Consider the following 19,055-nt stretch of genomic DNA (forward strand, 5'->3'; position numbering starts at 1 on the left):
TTCCAAACCAAATTGAGTCGGTGACCTGAAAACAACTTTGTTTCATTGCACTTTTCTTCCACAGCTCTATTAGTTTAGAATGCAGCTTAAAATTCAGTTTGATATAATCACCTCTCTCTATCAATAGACCACAGAAAAGCAGCTCATGAGCTCAGTTATCCTGAGGCTCAGCTGAGATTACAGCCCTATCAGTCTTCTTGCATTGAGGCTGACCTTAGAAGAAGCAAGAGTGCAGACTTGAGACCCAAGGAGAGAGAAGAGCGTTACGTGTCACCCTGATGTTTTTAAGCCATCGTTTTGAAAGTGTCTCATCTGACATTAACTTTGTAAGCATTTGAATTTTAATAGGATGGGGCAAGGTCTTTGAAAGGTGCAATGCCCAGCACAGCTGACAGCGATTGTTTTTGGAGACAGCAACTGGCAGACGGAGTTTTCATCCCTTGTTCAGACAGCTGTCAGTTGGAGAAGCCCCACAGGTCATTCACTAACATCCCTCTCCACTCCCTTTGGCACGCAGGTGAAAGCTCTTCTGGATGAGATGCTGGAGAAGCTGTCGGATGAGTTTAACATTGCAGAGCTGATGGCAAAGGTGGAGGAGAGGACACCGTACATCGTGGTTGCTTTCCAGGAATGTGAACGCATGAACATCCTCACCAGTGAAATAAAGAGCTCTCTCAAGGAACTGGACCTGGGGCTGAAGGTAGGAATGGAATGGAAGCTCGTGGACTAGAAGGGGTCAGCACTGCCAGCTGCAAAACCCACTTGACTCCATGGAGAAGGATTCACAGTTGGATTTCAAATGGCACGTTGTCCCCAGGCCACGAGCACAAGCATTGGCTGGGGTTAAAGATACACGTAGTAACAAGGGCTTCAGGCACTTCTGTGTACTTGGTATTGTAACACAGCAACAATAGTTCTCGCAGGCATTGAGAAATAGCCTATTTAATACCTAGCCAAAAAAATCACACCTTTTCACAAAATGTCCAGTTAATGGGGAGAACTTGTAATAAGGTCTCATTAAAGGCAAAAGCCTTTCAGCAAAAGCTGAAATCAAAGGAGAGATTGGTCATGTGTAAGGACACATGACTATCCACAGCTGTGAGACAAAAAGGCTTAAAAAGCCAGGAGCTTTGCAAGGGATAAAACTCCCATTGCTGGGTACGAGTCAATTGCAAAAGGGAGAAGGGGAGGGTCAGGGAATGGGTGACCCTATGCAGATGCTGTCCATGATTGCTCCATGCACAGATAGTTCTCCACCCTGGTAAGAAGCTAGGCTGATTCAGGAAGGTCACCTGTGTGACTCTAGGTGGTGTTTTGGCCTTTGCTTACAGGGAATGGTGAAGGGTTCTGGGGCTGACAGGGCATGCCAGGTAATATGCAAGCTTTTGGGTTCAGTGGGATGCACAGGAGGTCTGTGGTTTGAGGCTGCATGCAGTGCTAGGGGAAGTCATCTGCTGAACTCCCTCTGGGGCACACGCTGGCACAAGATATCAAAGGCTTCTGCCTTTCCATTAGAGTATACCCTGGCATAGAGCAGGCTGCTGTGCCAGTGCACAAGGACCTTCCCCAGCAGCCTGGAGCAGCTTTTCTCCCTCACTTTGTCACCCCAAAGGATTCTTTGCAGTGGCAACGTGCTGCATGTCCCTTAGAAAGAGAATGGTGGCTGGAGGTCATGGCACAGAGCCGGTGACTTCAGAGCTACCCTGATGCCTTCTCCTTGTCACTGATACAAACTTGCTCTCTGGATGATTTCATGGTGTGGAGCAGCAGCTAAGGACACCAGTCACTGGGCAGTCCCTGTTCCATGATTTCCTTAAAGGCAGTTGTCATCCTATTCTGCCAAAATCTCAGCTCACAGAAATACTTTGCAGTGCATGGGAAGAGCTTGAAGGAACTGCAGCTACTTTGTCCTGACCCCATAGAAAAGCCTGACAGGGGAGCATGGAGGACCTGCCCTGAGTCTGCATGGCAGTGCCAGTGTTGAGGACACCTTTGAAGAGAGATCTCCAGACAGCATATCTGCAGTGTGTACTGGATTTGAGATTTTCAGGGGGGTAAGGGATAGGACTGAGCTAAATCCTGGCCATGCTGTGCGCTGTGAACCTGGCAGCCTGGGTCCGTGTTGGTGCAGCACTTTTGCATTGTGTTCACCACTGATGCTTGTTGGCTTGGTGCAAGAAACAGACGTGTCACATACGTTTGGTGGTGGCCTGGTACATGCAGTCCATTTTAAAATTGGTTTATATTTATGTGGTCAATTATTATAAACAGGTTTCCTTTATTTTCTAGCATGAGGCAGGGGAATTGAAAATCCTGTTTCCTGAGATAGGTGGAAAGAAGTGATTTAATGTTTCACTTCGCCAGCACTAAACATGCTCTAAATGTGACTTGGACAATGTGTAGTGATTACATTTAGTGTGGATAAGGGTAAGCTGTTTAATATTAGAAGGGAGACTGAGGGGAAGCAGGGGCCTAAATAAACCACAGGCAGTGTATACCATGGAAATCAGGCAATAATCATAGACTCATAGAATGGCCTGGGTTGAAAAGGCCCACAATGCTCATCAGTTCCAACCCCCTGCTGTGTGCAGGTCGCCAACCAGCAGCCCAGGCTGCCCAGAGCCACATCCAGCCTGGCCTTGAGTGCCTGCAGGGATGAGGCATCCACAGCCTCCTTGGGCAACCTGTTCCAGTGCCTCACCACCCTCTGGCTGAAAACTTCCCCCTAATATCCAACCTAAACCTCCCCTGTCTCACTTTAAAACCATTCCCCTCCTCCTATCACCATCCACCCTCACAAACAGTCATTCCCCCTCCTGCTTATACACTTCCTTCAAATATTGGAAGGCTACAATGAGGTCGCTTCAGAGCTTTTTCTTTTCCAAGCTAAACAAGCTCAGTTCCCCCTCAGTAATAGAGGGGGCCAATTTGTCTCCAAAGCTCTACCATGAATCATGGCAGGGAAGTGGGACTGCATCTGCAGCACAGGCAGTGCTGAGGGCTACATGTGTTGGTCCCAGCAACATCAGTTCTGACAGTGGGGTTCTGAGACCGAAAGCACAGAGAGGATGTACAGATTTGTGATACCATTTCTCAGTCTTGAGTGTGCTGAGGATACTGACAGGTCTGAGACACCTTCGCTGGGTGACCCTTCTGTGTCTGTACACAGAGCTGCATGGGTCCCTGCAGGGCTGAGCTGGACATTGTGCATGGCCTATGCTGCTCCCAGCATCACCCAAGGGCCCTTCCTGTGCTGTGGGTGTCACATAACAGCCAAGGCTTAGGTGCTGTCCCAACCTGGCTTCCACACTCAGTTTGGAAGAGGAATCCAGCTTTAATTGTTCTTTCTGAGAGCAACCTCTATGGGATGCACATTAATCTCCTGCATTGTGGTCCTGACTGACAGCACTCAGAGGAGGAGAGTGTACACAGCAGGAGCCACAGATCTCAGAATAGAAAAATGAAACACAGAGGAAGCAATGCTATTGTTTTTAGCTTAGTATTTTTTGCAGTCCTGTTGTTTTTAGCTGACTGTCTGCTAAAGAAGGTGATTTGGAAATGTCACAGCTAATTTGAGTTTTTGAATAATTCATCGTGTCTGTGTAAGGGAAAGCAATTTTTGGCCCAAAAATAGTAGACATCCCATGAAGAGGAAGAGAAATTGCAATAGACTGGTGGCCATCAAAAATAACTGGCACACTGTGTTCCAAGCCCTTTATTCTTGGTGGCTTTGGTGAGGCCAGGGGCTGGGCTGGAACCCCCATGTGTTAATGTTCTATCCAGTGCCATTCCTGTGAGCAGGTTTTCTGTTTTGCACCTTCAGTGAAGGATAAGCCTCCAAAATGAAGGCAATAAATAATGTAAAAAGATACAGTAAGACCAAATTCCGTAAGGCTGGTTGGCATTTCGCTGCACGGAGCAAAAATAACCTTAAATTGAGAAAACAATTTGTGACAATAGTCTGCTCATCTTGGGGGAATGTCTGCAGGCTGATTAGGATTTCCTTCAAGGGTGTCTTTAATGAAAATTACTCTCAGTGTTTGGGGAAAAAAAAAAAGTAACTTGAATCACTCCGGATGCACTTTAGTATTCAGCATCTGAAATGCAAATGTATGCGTAATTGTGTTTGGGCAACGGTATGAGAGAGCAGCTCTGGATGCTTTGAACCCTCGCAGGAGATTCCAGCAAGTATGCTCGAGTGCACAGGCTTTAAAAATTGCTTTTCTCAAGCTTTCCTGAGAATTACATTTGCTAATTCATTTGTTTCCCGAAAGCAAAATTAGACAGGATATATGATCGTGAGGGTTGTGTTTTTAAATCAGTCTGAGTGCTTGTGTGCGTTCTGCAATATTTCTACCTGCTACAAAACCTTTCCAAGAGTGAAGAATGCTTCTGCCTGACCCTGCTTGGAGGTCCTGTGGGTCTGTGTCCTGATGTGACCCGTTGGCCACCAGCTTTGGGCATGGTCTCACCATGGCATTAACCAGAGCTGCCTATGGGACAGGAAAAACGGTCCTGCTGGGGTCTGAGTTCTCCTGAGATGGGAGGTGATGGCCCATGGGACAGGGATGGAGAAGGAACTGAAATGGGATTTCAGAGCTGATGTGCCAGCAGAAGTGCCTCTGAGCAGCAGAATGGGGATAGCTGCCCATGGCTTCGGGTGAGGGGCCCTCTGCTTGGACATGGCTGCACTTCTCTGTCGTGTGAGTTTTAATTACAGATCACTAAATTTTCTTAGATTGTGTTCTAAAGTGAAAAAACTTGGGTTTCTCCAAGGAAATGCCTGGGGCACACACTGCCTTTATGTTTCTTTACCACCATGTAGTGAACACCTATGCAGCAAACATCTTTTGCTTGTGTTTGATCCATGTTGTTCAGAACTACTTGGGGGTACTTGGAGCTTTAAAGACCTTTTACCATCCATCCTGCAGTTTGCAGGTTCCCCTCAAGTGTAAAACACTGAAGAGGAACAGAGGATGGGAATGTGGGCTGCTCCCTGGGTGGCTGTGCCTTTGCATAGGCAGATGCAGCTCTTCCTCCTGGTTTAGGACTAACTGCAAATTGTCCTGCTTCCCCCAAACCATTCACTTGACCTCATTTGCTGCCTCTAGCTTAAAACAAATGTCTTTAAATCTCTGTCCACCACAAATCCATGGGGAAACCTTGCTTTTAACTTGTTCCTTCCTGCTCCTGCTGCCTGCTGCACCTCTGGCTGTGATCTCATCCTGCTGGAGCCTGTAAGTACAGCCTGCAGATCAGAGCTCTGTGGGGAAACAGCATGGTTGGTGTAGAAACTGCAAAGATTTTTTAACTGCTGGACGCTGACAAGCTTTGCTAAACACGTGTCAGGGGTTGCTCTAAAAGGATTTCAACTTTTGCTAAAGCCTCATAGATTTTCCTGGCCCCAGCAAAGGGCACCTCTGCTGCCCTCGTGGCTGGAGGCACTGAAGTCCTGTGAAAGAACAGTTGGAATTTGTTAATGTGAACAGACTGACCCAATTCCCTCGCCCTCGTTCTCAGCAATGGCACAACTGATTTCAGTTAATCTTTCCAAAAACACTCAGCCTGAGGGAAAGAGAAATTGTAAGTCAGATAAATTTTAGCAAAATGTTAAGGGGACAAAAGTAAGTATTTGTAATGGACGCAGCATTAACTGTGTGTCCAAACTGCTGCAGTGTGTCGTGCCCTCTATCTCAGCATGGAGCATGCAAAGCTTTAAATTGTGAAGGACATCACGAGCTGTGCCTGCATTTGCAGATCCAACCCTCCCCTGCTCAAAGTGGGCTCAGAGGGAGCAGGTTGCCCAGGACCATGCCCAGGTGGATTTTCAGCATCTCCAAGGACAGAGACTCACTGCCTCTGTGAACAACCTATGCCAGTGTTTGACCACCCTCACAGTAAAAATAAAGTTTGTATTTCAGCAGAATTTCCTGTATTTCAAGTTGTCCCCATACCCTCTTGTCCCATCACTCGTCACTGAAAAGTGCTTGGCTCCATCTTCTTTACTTCCCACCATCAGGTATTTCTAGGCATGTCGTGATCCAAGCTCCCAGCATGCTGCAAAGGTTCCCCGGCTACAAGACAGGTTGGCAGAAGGGACTTTTCAGCAGCAGAGGATCAGCTATTGCTGTCACTGGCTGCTCTGCCCTGTGCTGCCATCATGGGTGCTTCTGTGTGCAGAGCTGCCAGCCCGTCATCTCCTAGCAATGCACTGAATCTACTTTGCAGCTGTAGGGGGAGCAGGAGCCTTCCTCCCACTGCTGGAAGTCACGAGCTTCCAACACTGATTGTAACAGTCTCCATTTCCCACCTGGTAGGCATAGACTCTGCCCTTCCTTCAACACGGCCAGGTGCTGAGGCTCATTATAGCTGCAGGCTCTCAGAGAAGATCCAGCTGGTCTTTCTCACCATCTCTGGTGCTAAACAGTCTGCTGACCACCTCCTGCAGCTCTTTTCTTGGTGGCACGGGTCCTCCACCAACAGATAGTGCTGCAGTCATAGAGTCCATCTGCCAGCCTGTACTCAACCCCCAGCTGCTCCAGGTGCTCCTGGGGACTGTGCCCTGTGCAATGTCACCCTTAGGGCCTGGCAGCTGCAGGCTGTCCTCAGCAGCTGGGGAGCCCCATCCGTGTGCCCCACAGGCTGCTGCAGCTCTCCTCAGCCTCTGTCAGCTGCAGCACTGCCATCCAGGCAGCTCTTGTGTGGACTGAAGGTAATTTCAGCTGGGCTCAGCAGGGGTTTTCTTAATGGTCAACTAGCAGACACTGGAGCCCTACTGCAGAGTACCAGAAGTTCAAGAGGGATGCCATTATGCAGAGCCCCTATTTTGACTGTGCAATGATGTTCCACCTCTTCTCCTGTCTGGGCCAACCTGATATATATTTCTGAAAGCTTTAAAAATAGTGATCTGCTGGGTAGAGGAAAAGTCAAGACTCTCTCTATCTCCTACTTGGCTGAATCATATCTTAATTTGTTGTGTGCTTCCCTGCTGTGAAAGAAGCTGTGATTACATTTGAAGGCAAGATGTGAATTCAGAGAGAAAGACTTGCACTGCAAAGTAATAAAGGAGGAGGGGAGTGTGGAAGTGGAGAGAAGGGGGATACGACTTGGTATAAGAAATATTTGGACAATTTGGGAGTAGATTACCAGAGAGCTGCCCCAGTAGCATTGGTGGGAATAGCTCAGCGTCTCTGTCAGCGTGTCCTGTGAAGATCTTCAGTCAATGAGAGAAAGCAAAACCAACACAGGGGCAGCTGAAGGACAGCTCTGCTCACTTCACCCTTACGCAGCTTTTTCTCCAAGTAATGTTTTTACGGCAGGGGAGATGAGGCTCCAGGAATATGAAGCTGCAGTAGATGGTGCTTGTGAAAACCTAAAACTCATGAAGAAATTTGCAGGATGTGAACACTAGGAACAGTGTAAGGTGCCACGCTCTTCCATACTTGCTCAGCCTCTGCTACCAAGCAGGTTCTGTTCAGGTTAATGTTGCTGACTGTGCCCTCTCTTACTCAGGGAGAACTGACCATGACAAGTGACATGGAGAACTTGCTGAACGCTCTGTTCTTGGACGTGGTGCCTGAGTCCTGGGTGAAGAAGGCTTATCCTTCCACAGCCAGCCTGGGAATGTGGTTTGCTGACCTCCTCACTCGCATCAAGGAGCTGGAGATGTGGACAGGAGACTTTTCGTTGCCTTCTGCAGTGTGGCTTGCTGGGTTCTTCAATCCTCAGTCGTTCCTGACAGCCATCATGCAGTCCACAGCCAGGAAGAATAAGTGGCCTTTGGACAAGATGACCTTGCAGTGTGATGTGACAAAGAAGAACAGGGAAGATTTTGCCAGTCCTCCTCGGGAAGGGGCTTATGTCCATGGTTTGTTCATGGAGGGCGCACGCTGGGATGCACAGGTGAGCTCAGTGTTAGTAGATGGCTTGGGCATTATGCCCTCATTATTTGGTATTGTACTCCAAGAAACTTCACAGCCCAGGCAGACATTTGTATAAAGTAGATGTCTGTGCTGCCTCTGTAGGACTGGGAAAGAAGTGGGTCCCTCCTCTGCAGCCTAGGGTGCAGATCCAGGATGGTTCAGATGGATCATCATTCCATGGTGATGAACGGAGTTCAAACAGGCCACCTCATGGTGTTACTTAAAGGCAGAAAATGTGGGGTTCTCTCAGGACTAAGTTGTCCCTGCACCTTAGCAGGGTTGTGATTTCACTGCTGCCTTCAAAATTAGATGGCACTTTCAGTGTCACTGCTCTGACCCCTGCTTAGTGGGTAGAGAGGACCCTGATTTCCTACATCTTCATATCCTTATAGTTTGTACAGCTAAATGGGTTGTATGTGCCAACTCCAGACTGCCATTATTCTGCTGCTGAGTGGTCCAGGATTTCACCTGCATAAATAGGGCTTGTGACCAATAATGAGTTGCATCCTTCAGCCATCCCCTGAGGATGTCGGGTAAAGCTGTCATGGAGCTCTAACCTGCACGATCCAGGCAGGCTGAAAGTGTGGCATGGAGGAGGCAGGTCCTGGACAAGCAGACAGCAGGGGTACCCCTTGCTCCTCTTCCCTTTTCTGGATGTGGCCCAATGCCCTTCAGCTGTGACGCAGCAGAGTGAGAGCCTGGAGAGGGCGCGTGCAGGAAGGTATGCTCACCTGCTGCTTCCTGCCCACGTAGCTGACAGCACTTTTCTTAGAGCACGCCTGGTGTTGCAGCATCCCAGTGGAGTGCAGCTGTCCCTGTCATCCCTTCTGACAGTTGTCAGCTGTTAGGAGTTCAGTTTGCCATTAGGAGAACCATTAGGCTGACAAATCCCCACTGGGCTTGGTCCTCTGCGTTGCCCGGCCTGTTAGTACCACAAATCCCAATTTGTTCTGCACATGAGAATTGAATGACAGTGATTCATGCAGCTCATCCTCTGGGCAGCCAGCACACTGCTTCTGCTGCCAGTGATGTGTGAGAGAGTGAGGGCTGATCAAAGTGGGTCACCCAGAACTTACTTATCTGTGTCAAGTTTGCCCTCTTGCAGGAGCAGGCTTTGCTTTCAGAGGCAGCTCTTCAGAGCCTTACCCTTGAAGATCTCCTGTTATCTGCTGTGGGGCTTAGTAGTAGGATGCTGACTAGAGGGACCATGCCTGTTGTATGCTGCATCCCATCCTGGCCCTGCAACTCAAATATAATCATCTCCATTTATTTTTCAGCTCTCTGTGCAATAGTTTTCCACAAAGGATAGGAAATTAGGCAATGAGTAGAACTCACTGACTGATAGCATCCAGTGATTTTATCACAAATCTCTGGGAAGGGCAAAGCAAAGGATGATTTCCCCCTGCAACCCAACGTCTACTGATCCTACAGCTCCCTTCCCGTTCCTTTCCTAAGCCTTTGGTGTGTGGCTGCCCTTGCAACTCTTGGAGGTCACAGCTCCCTGCTATAGAGAATGCTGGATTCCAGTTACCCTCAAAAAATAACATTTTAAACTGATCAAATCGGCCGGACATGGCGGAATAGCAGAAGTTTTAAAAGTCATCCCAGTCTTGCATGTCAAATGCTCCATTAAAAACAAATTCCAATGACTTTTGTTTCTTATTACCATCATTATCACCATTACTAGAAAGTGAGTGGGTTCTGCCAAGGTTATCAACTCTCACAGGTGATAATAAAAGTGAAGAATAGGAAGTTTCAGTGGTGCAAAGCCAGAAATCTTCTGGGGAGCACGTGGTTTCTCTCCTCCATCCCCTCAATATCTTGTATGGGTGACTGCTTTCAGAAGTGCAGTTTCTCTTCAGAGGCCATCTAGACTTTACTAAATGTGTTTTTCTGGTTACATTTTCCTTGAGATTGAAAGATACTGAGCAATTACATTTATAGTACCATTCATAATCTCTGGGTATCATACTTCAATTTATTTCAGTGAAGAAAAGGATATTTTCACATGTTGCTCCAAACACTGAAATATCATTTCCACCCAGTGGAACTATTCATTTTACCTGTAATCCTGTGAGCACCAGTATGCATTAATGGATGCAGAATTATTAAAACTGCTGCACAGTTATTTTGGGTTGCACACTCCTTCCGAATTAATCCGCTGGTAAGAATGGCAGTTCATAGTTAGAGGAACTCTGCTGGGGAACGCCTTCACTTTTGAAGTAATATTTCACAGTTAGATTTTGACTCCAGAAGGGGGAAAATTCCCTCTATGTTCTCCTACTCACATTTTTCTATTTATTTAAACATTTATGTTTGCCCTTGAGTGTCTTAAATTTATAAAACATTCATTGCTAAACAGCAGGCAGCTATTAAATGAAATGAAACCAAGCGCGTTATTTTGGGTCTGCATGATCTGTTGCTGTAGCACCATTAGAGTCAGTGAGGCTCAATGAGAGATAATTAGATGGGTGACACTGAGAAATCTGTCTCAAGCCCTGGGATTCTTGGCAGTATTGCTCCCCACAGCAGAGGATTTGATGCTGGGTGTGTTCCTCTGTCATACCATACTGCCAGACCACGGGTGTCCAACCTTTGGGCCTGCCTGGCTGAACTGAGTGAGGAGAGATTTCCTGCTTGACCAACCTGATGGCCCCGTTGTGATGGTGTTGGTGCGTCAATGGACAAAGGAAGAGCCACTGATGCCATCTATCTGGACTTCAGTGAGGCCTTTGACCCCACAACATCCTTCTTCCCAAATTGGAAAGATATGGATTTGATGGGTGCAGTGTTCAGTGAACAAAGAACTGGCTGCAGGATTGAATCCAGAGTGGTGGTCAATGGTTCCATGTCTGGATGGAGATTGGTGGCGAGTGGCGGCCCCCAGGCGTCACTGCTGGGACCGATGGTCTTTCATATCTTCATCACTGACACTGACAGTGGGATCGAGCGCGCTCTCAAGTTGGGTGGACTTTCTAAGGCCAATCCTACACAAAGCACCAGTTTTCAACCAGCAGAGAGGCTTAGAAGGGACATTCTCTGTGGGAAGGAATAATCACAGCATGCATTCATTTGGTGGCTGAAGAAGCTCAGCATCTTTGGGAACAATTGCACGCCACTCATTTTTGATCTGAGGTGCTTCCCAGAAGCTGGTATAGATGAAAGCAGCGTTAGTGTCAGCCCAGCCCTGATACAGCCCAGTGCTGCAGTCTCTGGCCATCACAGTTGGCCTCAACCTTCTGCAGAGGCAGTGAATGCACCAAATCTTGTGCACCAGAGACTGAAATTTCTCCTGGAGGGCTGAGATGGGACATGACATGGAGGCTTTGCTTGCAGCTGTCAGTAAATGCCTGAGTCTGTGTGAGCTGAGAGCTGGAGCTGGGTGCAGCTGGAGCTGGGGTCTCCAGTGAAAACTGTACAAGGCAGCCTTGGAGGGGACCCCTCCAAGCTGTGCCATGAACAACCAAGCCCTTATTTACAGCTGTTTGGAAAAATGAGTCATTTGGCCAATGCCAAATCTGTGCCTCAGTTCTGGAACCAATCAGGGATAAAAAATCATCTCTCATTTGGTTTTGCTGACAGAGCATCGTTAAGTATTCTCCCTTGCATGCACCACTCTTCTCATTCCCCATCTCTACGGAAGCTACAGACCAGTCTCTGGACCGCCTTGGAGTGATGTTCTGGCTACACTGCGGTCACATCTGGCAATGTGAGGCCCCTTCCCTGCAGACAGAGCCAACTCTGATAGGCAACCAAGCCATGCAGAAAGGTCTGGTGGCTTAAAGACCTTAAGTAAGCGGTGGTGCAGATGCACCTGTGCTAAGAACATCTCAAAGTAGAGTTGAGCGGGAAGGGGTGTTGGCTCCTGGTTCACTGTGTGTGTTCTTGGGTCCATCTGTTATCATCCCTGGGTTCAGACAGCTCTCCTGTGTCCTATGACACTTTGTTGTGTGGCAGTGTATTATGTCCTGTCCTCAGACTGCTTGCTGAGAAGCCAGGATGAACAGAAGTGAGGATTTCTTTAGGATCTGAGACCCAGAACAGTGGCTTTTTACTGGGTGTGCTCTGGCAGTAGTTAGAGAAAATTGCTTTCAGAATGGAATTAATTTCTGATCATGAGAGCGATAAAAAATGCAAATGCAAATCAGCCCAGACATAACACAGTGATACCTCCAGCAGATATCAGATCTTGTTAACCTGAAATGGGTAGAATGTATCTTGGAAATTTGATTTGAGTTATCATCAGTAAAATAAAAGTTATGATCAAAATCCAACCTCAGAAATGAAAGATGTGGATTTTAAGAGCACATAGTAATGCTTGATAAATAGCTCCTTCACAAGCTACCGTAAGACTTATTTAATGTTCAGCACATTGGAAATTACAAAATCAGAGCTGGGCTTGTCACTAGCTTAGGAGAACAGATGGTTTTAGTACAGTTAAACTGAGGTGTATTGCAAGGGGGATTATTTTGCTTCCCTCATTTGCAGAACTAAGCAAACTGTTGGAGAGGTTGAATCTCACCCCACAACTCTGATCTGAGAGCGTTTGAAATAATAATGATATGTGAAGCTAAGCTGCAGAGAGAGGCAGTTTTAGCACTGAGTTTTATTTTCCTTTTCTGTATTTGTTTTCATTTGCTCTCTCTAGCCTCCATTAAGCAATTTTGCAGACTTTCCTGGAAGTTGACTGATGTGCAGTGCATTTTATTGCCAGAAAGAGAAACATAAGTTGCCAGAGATACCTGAGTTAGCGGAACCAGCTCATTTCATGCCCTCGCAGCAAACCATCTTTCTCCTGGCTTGGGCAGCCTGCTGAGCAAGAGCATTTCTTTGGAGAGGATAATGTGGGCTTGTTTAAGATCATATTCCCTCAGGAACGGTCCATCTGAATCCCCTGTGGATGTGTGAGCACCTGCGAGAGAGGAAACAAGCCTGCGGTACCTCTGGGGCCTCATTAATCATTTCTTCTGTTCAGTACACAGCTCAGAGACATATCCCAGGCCACGCTCAAAGCTTGGTGGTGCTGTGAGTCCAGACAAAGCCCTGCTCAGGTGTCTGCAGCTGGTTCAAGCACAGGCAATGCTTACAGAACCACAGAACCGCCGAATGGTGGGGTTGGAAGGGTCCTTAAAGCCCATCCGATTCCTGTTCCCTGCGGTGGGCTGATTGCCCCCACCAGCTCAGGTTGCCCAGGGTCCATGCATGGCCTTGGGGACCTCCAGGGATGGGGCACCCACAGCAGTGCCAGGGCCTTACCACACTCTGGGTAAAGAGCTTCCTCCTCACATCCAACCTAAATCTCCCCCCTTTTAGTTTGAAACCACCACTCCTCGTGCTATGTTCCCTGACACAGTCCCACCCCAGCTCTCCTGTAGCCCCCTTAGGCAGCCTCACTCCCCGTGAAGTGGTTCTGGTGCGACAAAGCCTCGACTAAGAGCTGCACGAGAATGATGGTGCTGGATGCAGATGGGGTGCCTAGGCTGGACGCTGACATAGATAGGAACCTCACAAATTTCTGCTGAGGTGTTTGTGGGTTTGGATACCTGGGGGAGCAGGTATCCTTTTGTATCGGTCCCCTTGGAATAAGCAAACTTGAGGGCAATTTCTAATGAAACAGGGTAGGCGCTCGATCCAGGCCCTGCTTACCTCGGATAGGCTCAGCCACCCCTTGACCTCAAGAGAGATCTCCATTAAGATGGGCTTGTGTAACTGTTGCCACTGATCAGGCATATCAGGCTACAGCAGATGGAGATTTTGACAATCTGAGACCTCTTCTTTCCTTTGCAGACTGGGATAATCACGGATGCCAGGCTCAAGGAACTGACCCCAGCCATGCCTGTCATTTTCATCAAAGCCATTCCTGCTGACAAGCAAGATACCCGCAGTGTGTACCCATGTCCCGTATACAAAACACGCCAAAGAGGACCAACTTATGTATGGACTTTTAACCTTAAAACTCGAGAAAACCCCTGCAAGTGGGTGCTTGCTGGTGTGGCACTGCTGCTCCAGATCTAGGCTCACCAGCAGAGAGCCTCAATTAACATCCCTAACGATGTCTTTCTCAGACAATTTTGGAAACAATGTTCTGAGCCCATTCCCCAGCTCCACCTACCAGGGCCCTTGGCCTGCATGGTGCCTGTATGGGAGCTGAGAGAGGGCAGTGTTTGTCTGGCCCAGATTCTTGGCTGCTGTAGATCAGAGTCCTGTAGATCAGAATCCTGCAGTTCCTGCACTCAAAGATCCAAATCCACCCCCAGATCTGCTGTACTCAGAGAGTGTTAAGCTCAAAGCTGAAATCAAAGTTTATTTCTCTGTTGTAATTCAAAGGTAGTTTTAAAGACCGTGGGCTTCTCCATTATCCGTAGGTAGTTCAGTGATGTGTGAAATTCTTTGGACTTTATTCTTTTCTGTATGTGAACATTTCTTTGCTTTATGTATAACACTGAACCCAGCAGCTGTGGTGGATGCTATGTTTCTTGCTAATATTCCTGTAAATTTTGTAACTGTTGGAAATAACATTAACATCTAATGTGATTAATGTCTTGAACTGTAGAATTACAGCCTGGAGTTTATTTAAGAATTCTCTGTAACAATATAAATTTACTAATGAAAATCATTGCACCTAGTATTGCCTGGAAGCCAGCATCATGCATTTCATCACTCGAACTTCCCCTCCCAGACTGCCAGGTTGCAGCCTTATGGCCAGACTGCAGGGGGCTGTGACCCTCCTGGCTGTGACCAGACCCATCCCCAGAGTCAATGAGCTCCAGGACGTCTTGAGGCCCACCACAGCTGGCCCTGAGCAGGCTCAGGCATTGGCACCACCTGGGGAGAGGGATGATCAGAGAGGGATGATCACTGATCAGCTCTGTTCCTATGTAGTGCACCTCCAGGGAGATGGGGGTTTGGGGGGTGGGAGTCCTCAGCATGGAGAGACCTGAAGGCCTCTTGAGTTGCCCTCATAGTGATGATCCATGGGGGACTTGGCCCTCCCACCTCACCCTGCACACGTTGGCAAAGAGGGGTCAGACCTGGCTCTCTGGTTCTCATTGCCCTGTGCTGACTGTGAGGAAGGTGAGTGGGTGGTTCAGGCCTAGGTATATAGCTCCTGCACTTCTTGATGAGGCAAGCTGGGCTCCATCACCACATGAAGGCCCACTGAGCCATGGGAAGCAGCAATGCTAATGTCCCCTGCTGAGCCCCTTGCACTGCAGTCTGGGGAAGCACGTGTATGTGATGATGTGATGTGCTGCCAAGGAGCTGATCTGCATGTTGGTCACCTTCAGCCCCTTGCATTTGTATCTTGCCTTTCTTGAAGGCCTTCCTTTGGTTACAGATGCAACCGAGGAATGGATGCGTGGAGCCTGCAGCAGTTCTGAGGGCAGCAGTGAGTTTCTCACAGCCTCATATTGAACTGATATCAAACTTGTATCAGGTGAGGCTTTTAAGTGACATCAGCTTACACTGATGGGGACATCCAGTGTCAATCCAGAGCAGTGTAGGAGTGCGAGGTCTGCAGGCTTTGCAGGAGTCCCACAGTGCCTCGTGCTGAGCAATGTAGCAGATTTTTTCCTGCAGGAATGCAGAGATGCAAAATCTTTCTCTTTGCAGTCCTGGAGACTGATGAACTTCAGGAGTAAGGTAAGGAGAGGAGCCTTTCTGGCAAGAGCTGAGTTTAATTGCCAGGAAGCAAGTTGGGGCTTAGCAAAAGACATCTGTAAAGCAGGGGAGAGCGCTGACTGAAGCTTCCTGTTTAAGAGGTACTCGTAGACTGTGAGACAGCCAGGTCTGCAGACTGCTCCAAGTGCCCAGTGTCTGTCTAGAAAGGTCTGTTAGCTGGGGAAGGCTATGCTATTAAATTAATTCCTTCCAATTTAAGTTAAAACCTGCTGATTAGATGATAGATACAAACTGGTCACTTCCCCCAGCTTTGCAAGCTGAGTGCATTACATTCTCCGTATACTTCACAGTGCAGGGGATTTAGTTGCATAAACATAGCACTGCTGAGTTTGTACACATACCAGCAAGAGCAGAATGTACAGTATGCACATCATGTTCCAGGTGGCATTGCTGGGTTAGTCCTTTGATATTTCCTAACTGCTCCTTTCATCACAGGCTTCTCCCTATATATGGGGTCTCCTGCCATTCTGTTGTGAACTCCTTGCTTCCTCTCTTTTAAAAAACCCTCTTCCTTTTTCCAGCATAGCAGAGCCTCTCTCTGCTTGGTGTTCCTTCTGAGATGCCCCTGTACCTGCAGGGAAGGATAAGCTCGCTGATTCTCCAGGCACTGCTTGCTCGTTGCAGAGCAACAGCCTTGGCTGTTCTCTTACTGGCTGAAGAATGGGATGTTGACAACAAAATGGATCTGATTGTTTTATTATATATATCTCCCTGCATAATTCACCAGTTGGGCAGGCAGGGTAGTGGGGAGATATTTATAGATACTAGAAATGTCACCAGGGTGCTCATTCTTCATCCTTTGAAAATCATCACAGAAAAGAGTTGGCTGCAAAATGCTACAAGAGAAGAGTGAGTAATTTGGTGCTTCGGGGGGTGGGGGGGGAGAAAAAAATCTGACAGACGTGAGGTTTTCCAGCAGTATCTGCCTAAAATAGGCAATTAACTACAGCTGGCCAGGCTATTCATTAGGAGTAATGCATTAGTCAAAGGTGGGCTTTTTCTATTTGTGAGCTCCCCCCACATTGGAGGAGTTGTGGTTTGCAGCACACTGCAGTCTAGAGCAAAAGGGTTTTGATTTGCCTTGAGCATGGCGTCCTGCAGGGTTGTACCTCATTGGGAAGGTCCAGAGAGAGTTTCTTTCCATACCCTGGATCTGGGGTGTGAGGTGACACTTGGGTGCACACAAACTTATGCTACGCCCTGGTGGTGTAGGATTTAGCCCATCGCCATGGCTGGTGACTCCAGAGTCCAAATAGTCCCAGTTCCTGTTCAATACTAAAACCCCTGTCTGATATCAAAGCTGTTTTCATCACCTTTCAGTGTTTTGTGCTTATCCACAGAGAGAACAAATGACAACAAATGGCAGTGTCCTTAGCAGGGCTGGCTGGGGTGGGCACAGCTCTTCATCCTGCTGCTACTGGAGCTACCGGCCTGATGGACCAGCGGGAAATTTAAGGCTGGTGCACATCCAGGGTTTCTCCTGATACAGAAATCACACCTCAGTTTTTAAAAAGGAAAAATAAGATTAAAAAATACTGTCCTTTCATTTGCACTGTCCCAAATTTTGAATGCAAGGCCTGCTCCTGCCCCATTACACTGTCCTGCTTCATCCAAGTCCCACATCCCATGACATGGCAGTGGATACCCAGGGGTGCCCAATGAAGCCCTCATCCTCATCATTCCTGCAGCACATTGCAGTGCTGTGTGGGGCTGCTTTGGGCCTGGCTCCTCATCCATGGTCAATCAGTTAACTCTGGGCTGCTGACATTTTCCAAGGGGATGAAAGCAAAAGAAGGAAAATCGTGTTATTGAACACTTAATATCATCCAAAATTGAATGAGCTCTCCTGGGAAAGAGAAAAGAGTTTACCATTGCCTGGGAGTGTTGTACCTGCTGCAAATTAAAATGTGCAGGAGAGCACGTTTCAAAGTAAAGTCTTTGCAGATGCCTTGCAATGGTGCCTCAGATGTCGAGGTTAACCAAGTCCATTCTGCTGCAACTCTTTCTCAGAGAGCAAAGGGAATGTGGAACAGACTCGAGAAAGGAGAACTCGGCTGGTGGTCCCTAGATTGGCAAATTTATTGCCTTTATTAACAGGCACAGGCAATGCCCAGTGCTGCAAAGTCTGCATGTATTACTGCTCAGTTATTTACAGAACAAAACCAGCTTTAACACATCACCCAGATGCGTTCATTTTATAAAGTGACATTAATACATTTAATTAGCAATGGCTTATTAGATTCATGTCCATTATTATGCATTGTTTCTTAAATGCCTGTAATTGCCCAAACAAATCTACAAATATATTTACCTTGTTAATGGCTGTGTACCTCATTTAGAAAGCTTTTAGACTGTAGAAGACATTCATGGAGTCATGAGCAGCCCTTCTAATTTGAATATTAGTGTGCCTGTTAGTGCAGAAGGATTATTTAAGACTACAAATACATTATTAGAGGTTTTGCAGCCGTCTTACCTATATACAGATTTTATAAGGTTTACTTTTAGGATACTTGTACGTGATTCATTGTGACTGGAGTCAAAAGCCATATGGAGAAAGCCCACATCTGCCTTCAGTATCTTGGCCCCAAGAGTTTGGCAGGAGCTGGGAAATGGGGAACTGGGTGCTTTTGTATCTCCAGTGACTGCAACATCTCCAGTTTCTGGGAAGAGCTATTTCAGAGTCTGTAGAAATAATAGTCTTTGTAGTATTGTGTAAGCTTTGATGAAGTAAAAGTAACTCCACGATGGCAGTTTGGTCCTGGCCAGCACATATGCCCCACAGCCCTGTAAAACCCTGGCCCTTAGAGTGATTCACATGGGAGTCTGTCCTGAGACATTGCACTGGGCTGAAATGTGAACTTGAGGTTTGGTCTCCAAGCTCATAGACACTTAGGAGAGGAAGGTGTATGTGGGGACATCTCTGTGAGAGCAGTCCAAGCAGTGGACTTGCCAGGAACACACTTGAATGATGCTCCATCCTGCAAAACTCTTGCTCCCATTTCTCATACAAATTGGATAATCCAGATTTAGACTGGGAATAAATTCCAGGATCCATCTGACTCACTGTTCACTGTCACCTGATGAATCTGCAGGAAGTTCTTTCTACCCAGAAACCACCCGGCCCAGCATGATGCAGGAGAGCACTGCCATGAGCCCTCCAAGAAGAAAGCTCCTTCTTTGGCTGCATCTGCTGCCATGCTTACAGGGGTGCAGGCCAAAGATTTCTTCAACATGGCCCTTCCCACAAGCAAACTCAGACTCTTGGAGCTGATTAGGACTGCAAAGAGAACAGAAAGCCCCAGAAAGTCAGAATGGACCTTTCTTGTCCCATCAGAAGCCAAAAGATGAACACTGCGTAAAAGGGGAGAATTGGTATCGCCTTCTGCTCCACTCAGACCTCCAGGTATGGCCTCGGGCAAAGGGCTGGGGAAGACTGGGGCATGCAGGGTCTCC

General features: G+C 47.5%; 1 protein-coding gene across 1 annotated transcript in view; it reads left to right on the forward strand.

Annotated features, from left to right (window-relative positions):
* DNAH9 (dynein axonemal heavy chain 9) overlaps positions 1-14,362 on the forward strand; it is a 191,448-nt gene extending 177,086 nt beyond the window's left edge. Inside the window, exons 67-69 of the mRNA XM_042833278.1 lie at positions 518-700; positions 7,513-7,902; positions 13,710-14,362. Coding sequence (XP_042689212.1) covers positions 518-700; positions 7,513-7,902; positions 13,710-13,937 — 801 coding nt within the window. The 3' untranslated portion in view covers positions 13,938-14,362. The remainder of the gene's footprint in view (positions 1-517; positions 701-7,512; positions 7,903-13,709) is intronic.
* The last annotated feature ends 4,693 nt before the right edge of the window (positions 14,363-19,055 follow it).

Source organism: Centrocercus urophasianus, unplaced genomic scaffold (genome assembly GCF_019232065.1).
Source record: "Centrocercus urophasianus isolate 14NV4802_14NV808 unplaced genomic scaffold, USGS_Curo_1.0 seq_41, whole genome shotgun sequence".
Lineage (NCBI taxonomy): Eukaryota > Metazoa > Chordata > Aves > Galliformes > Phasianidae > Centrocercus > Centrocercus urophasianus.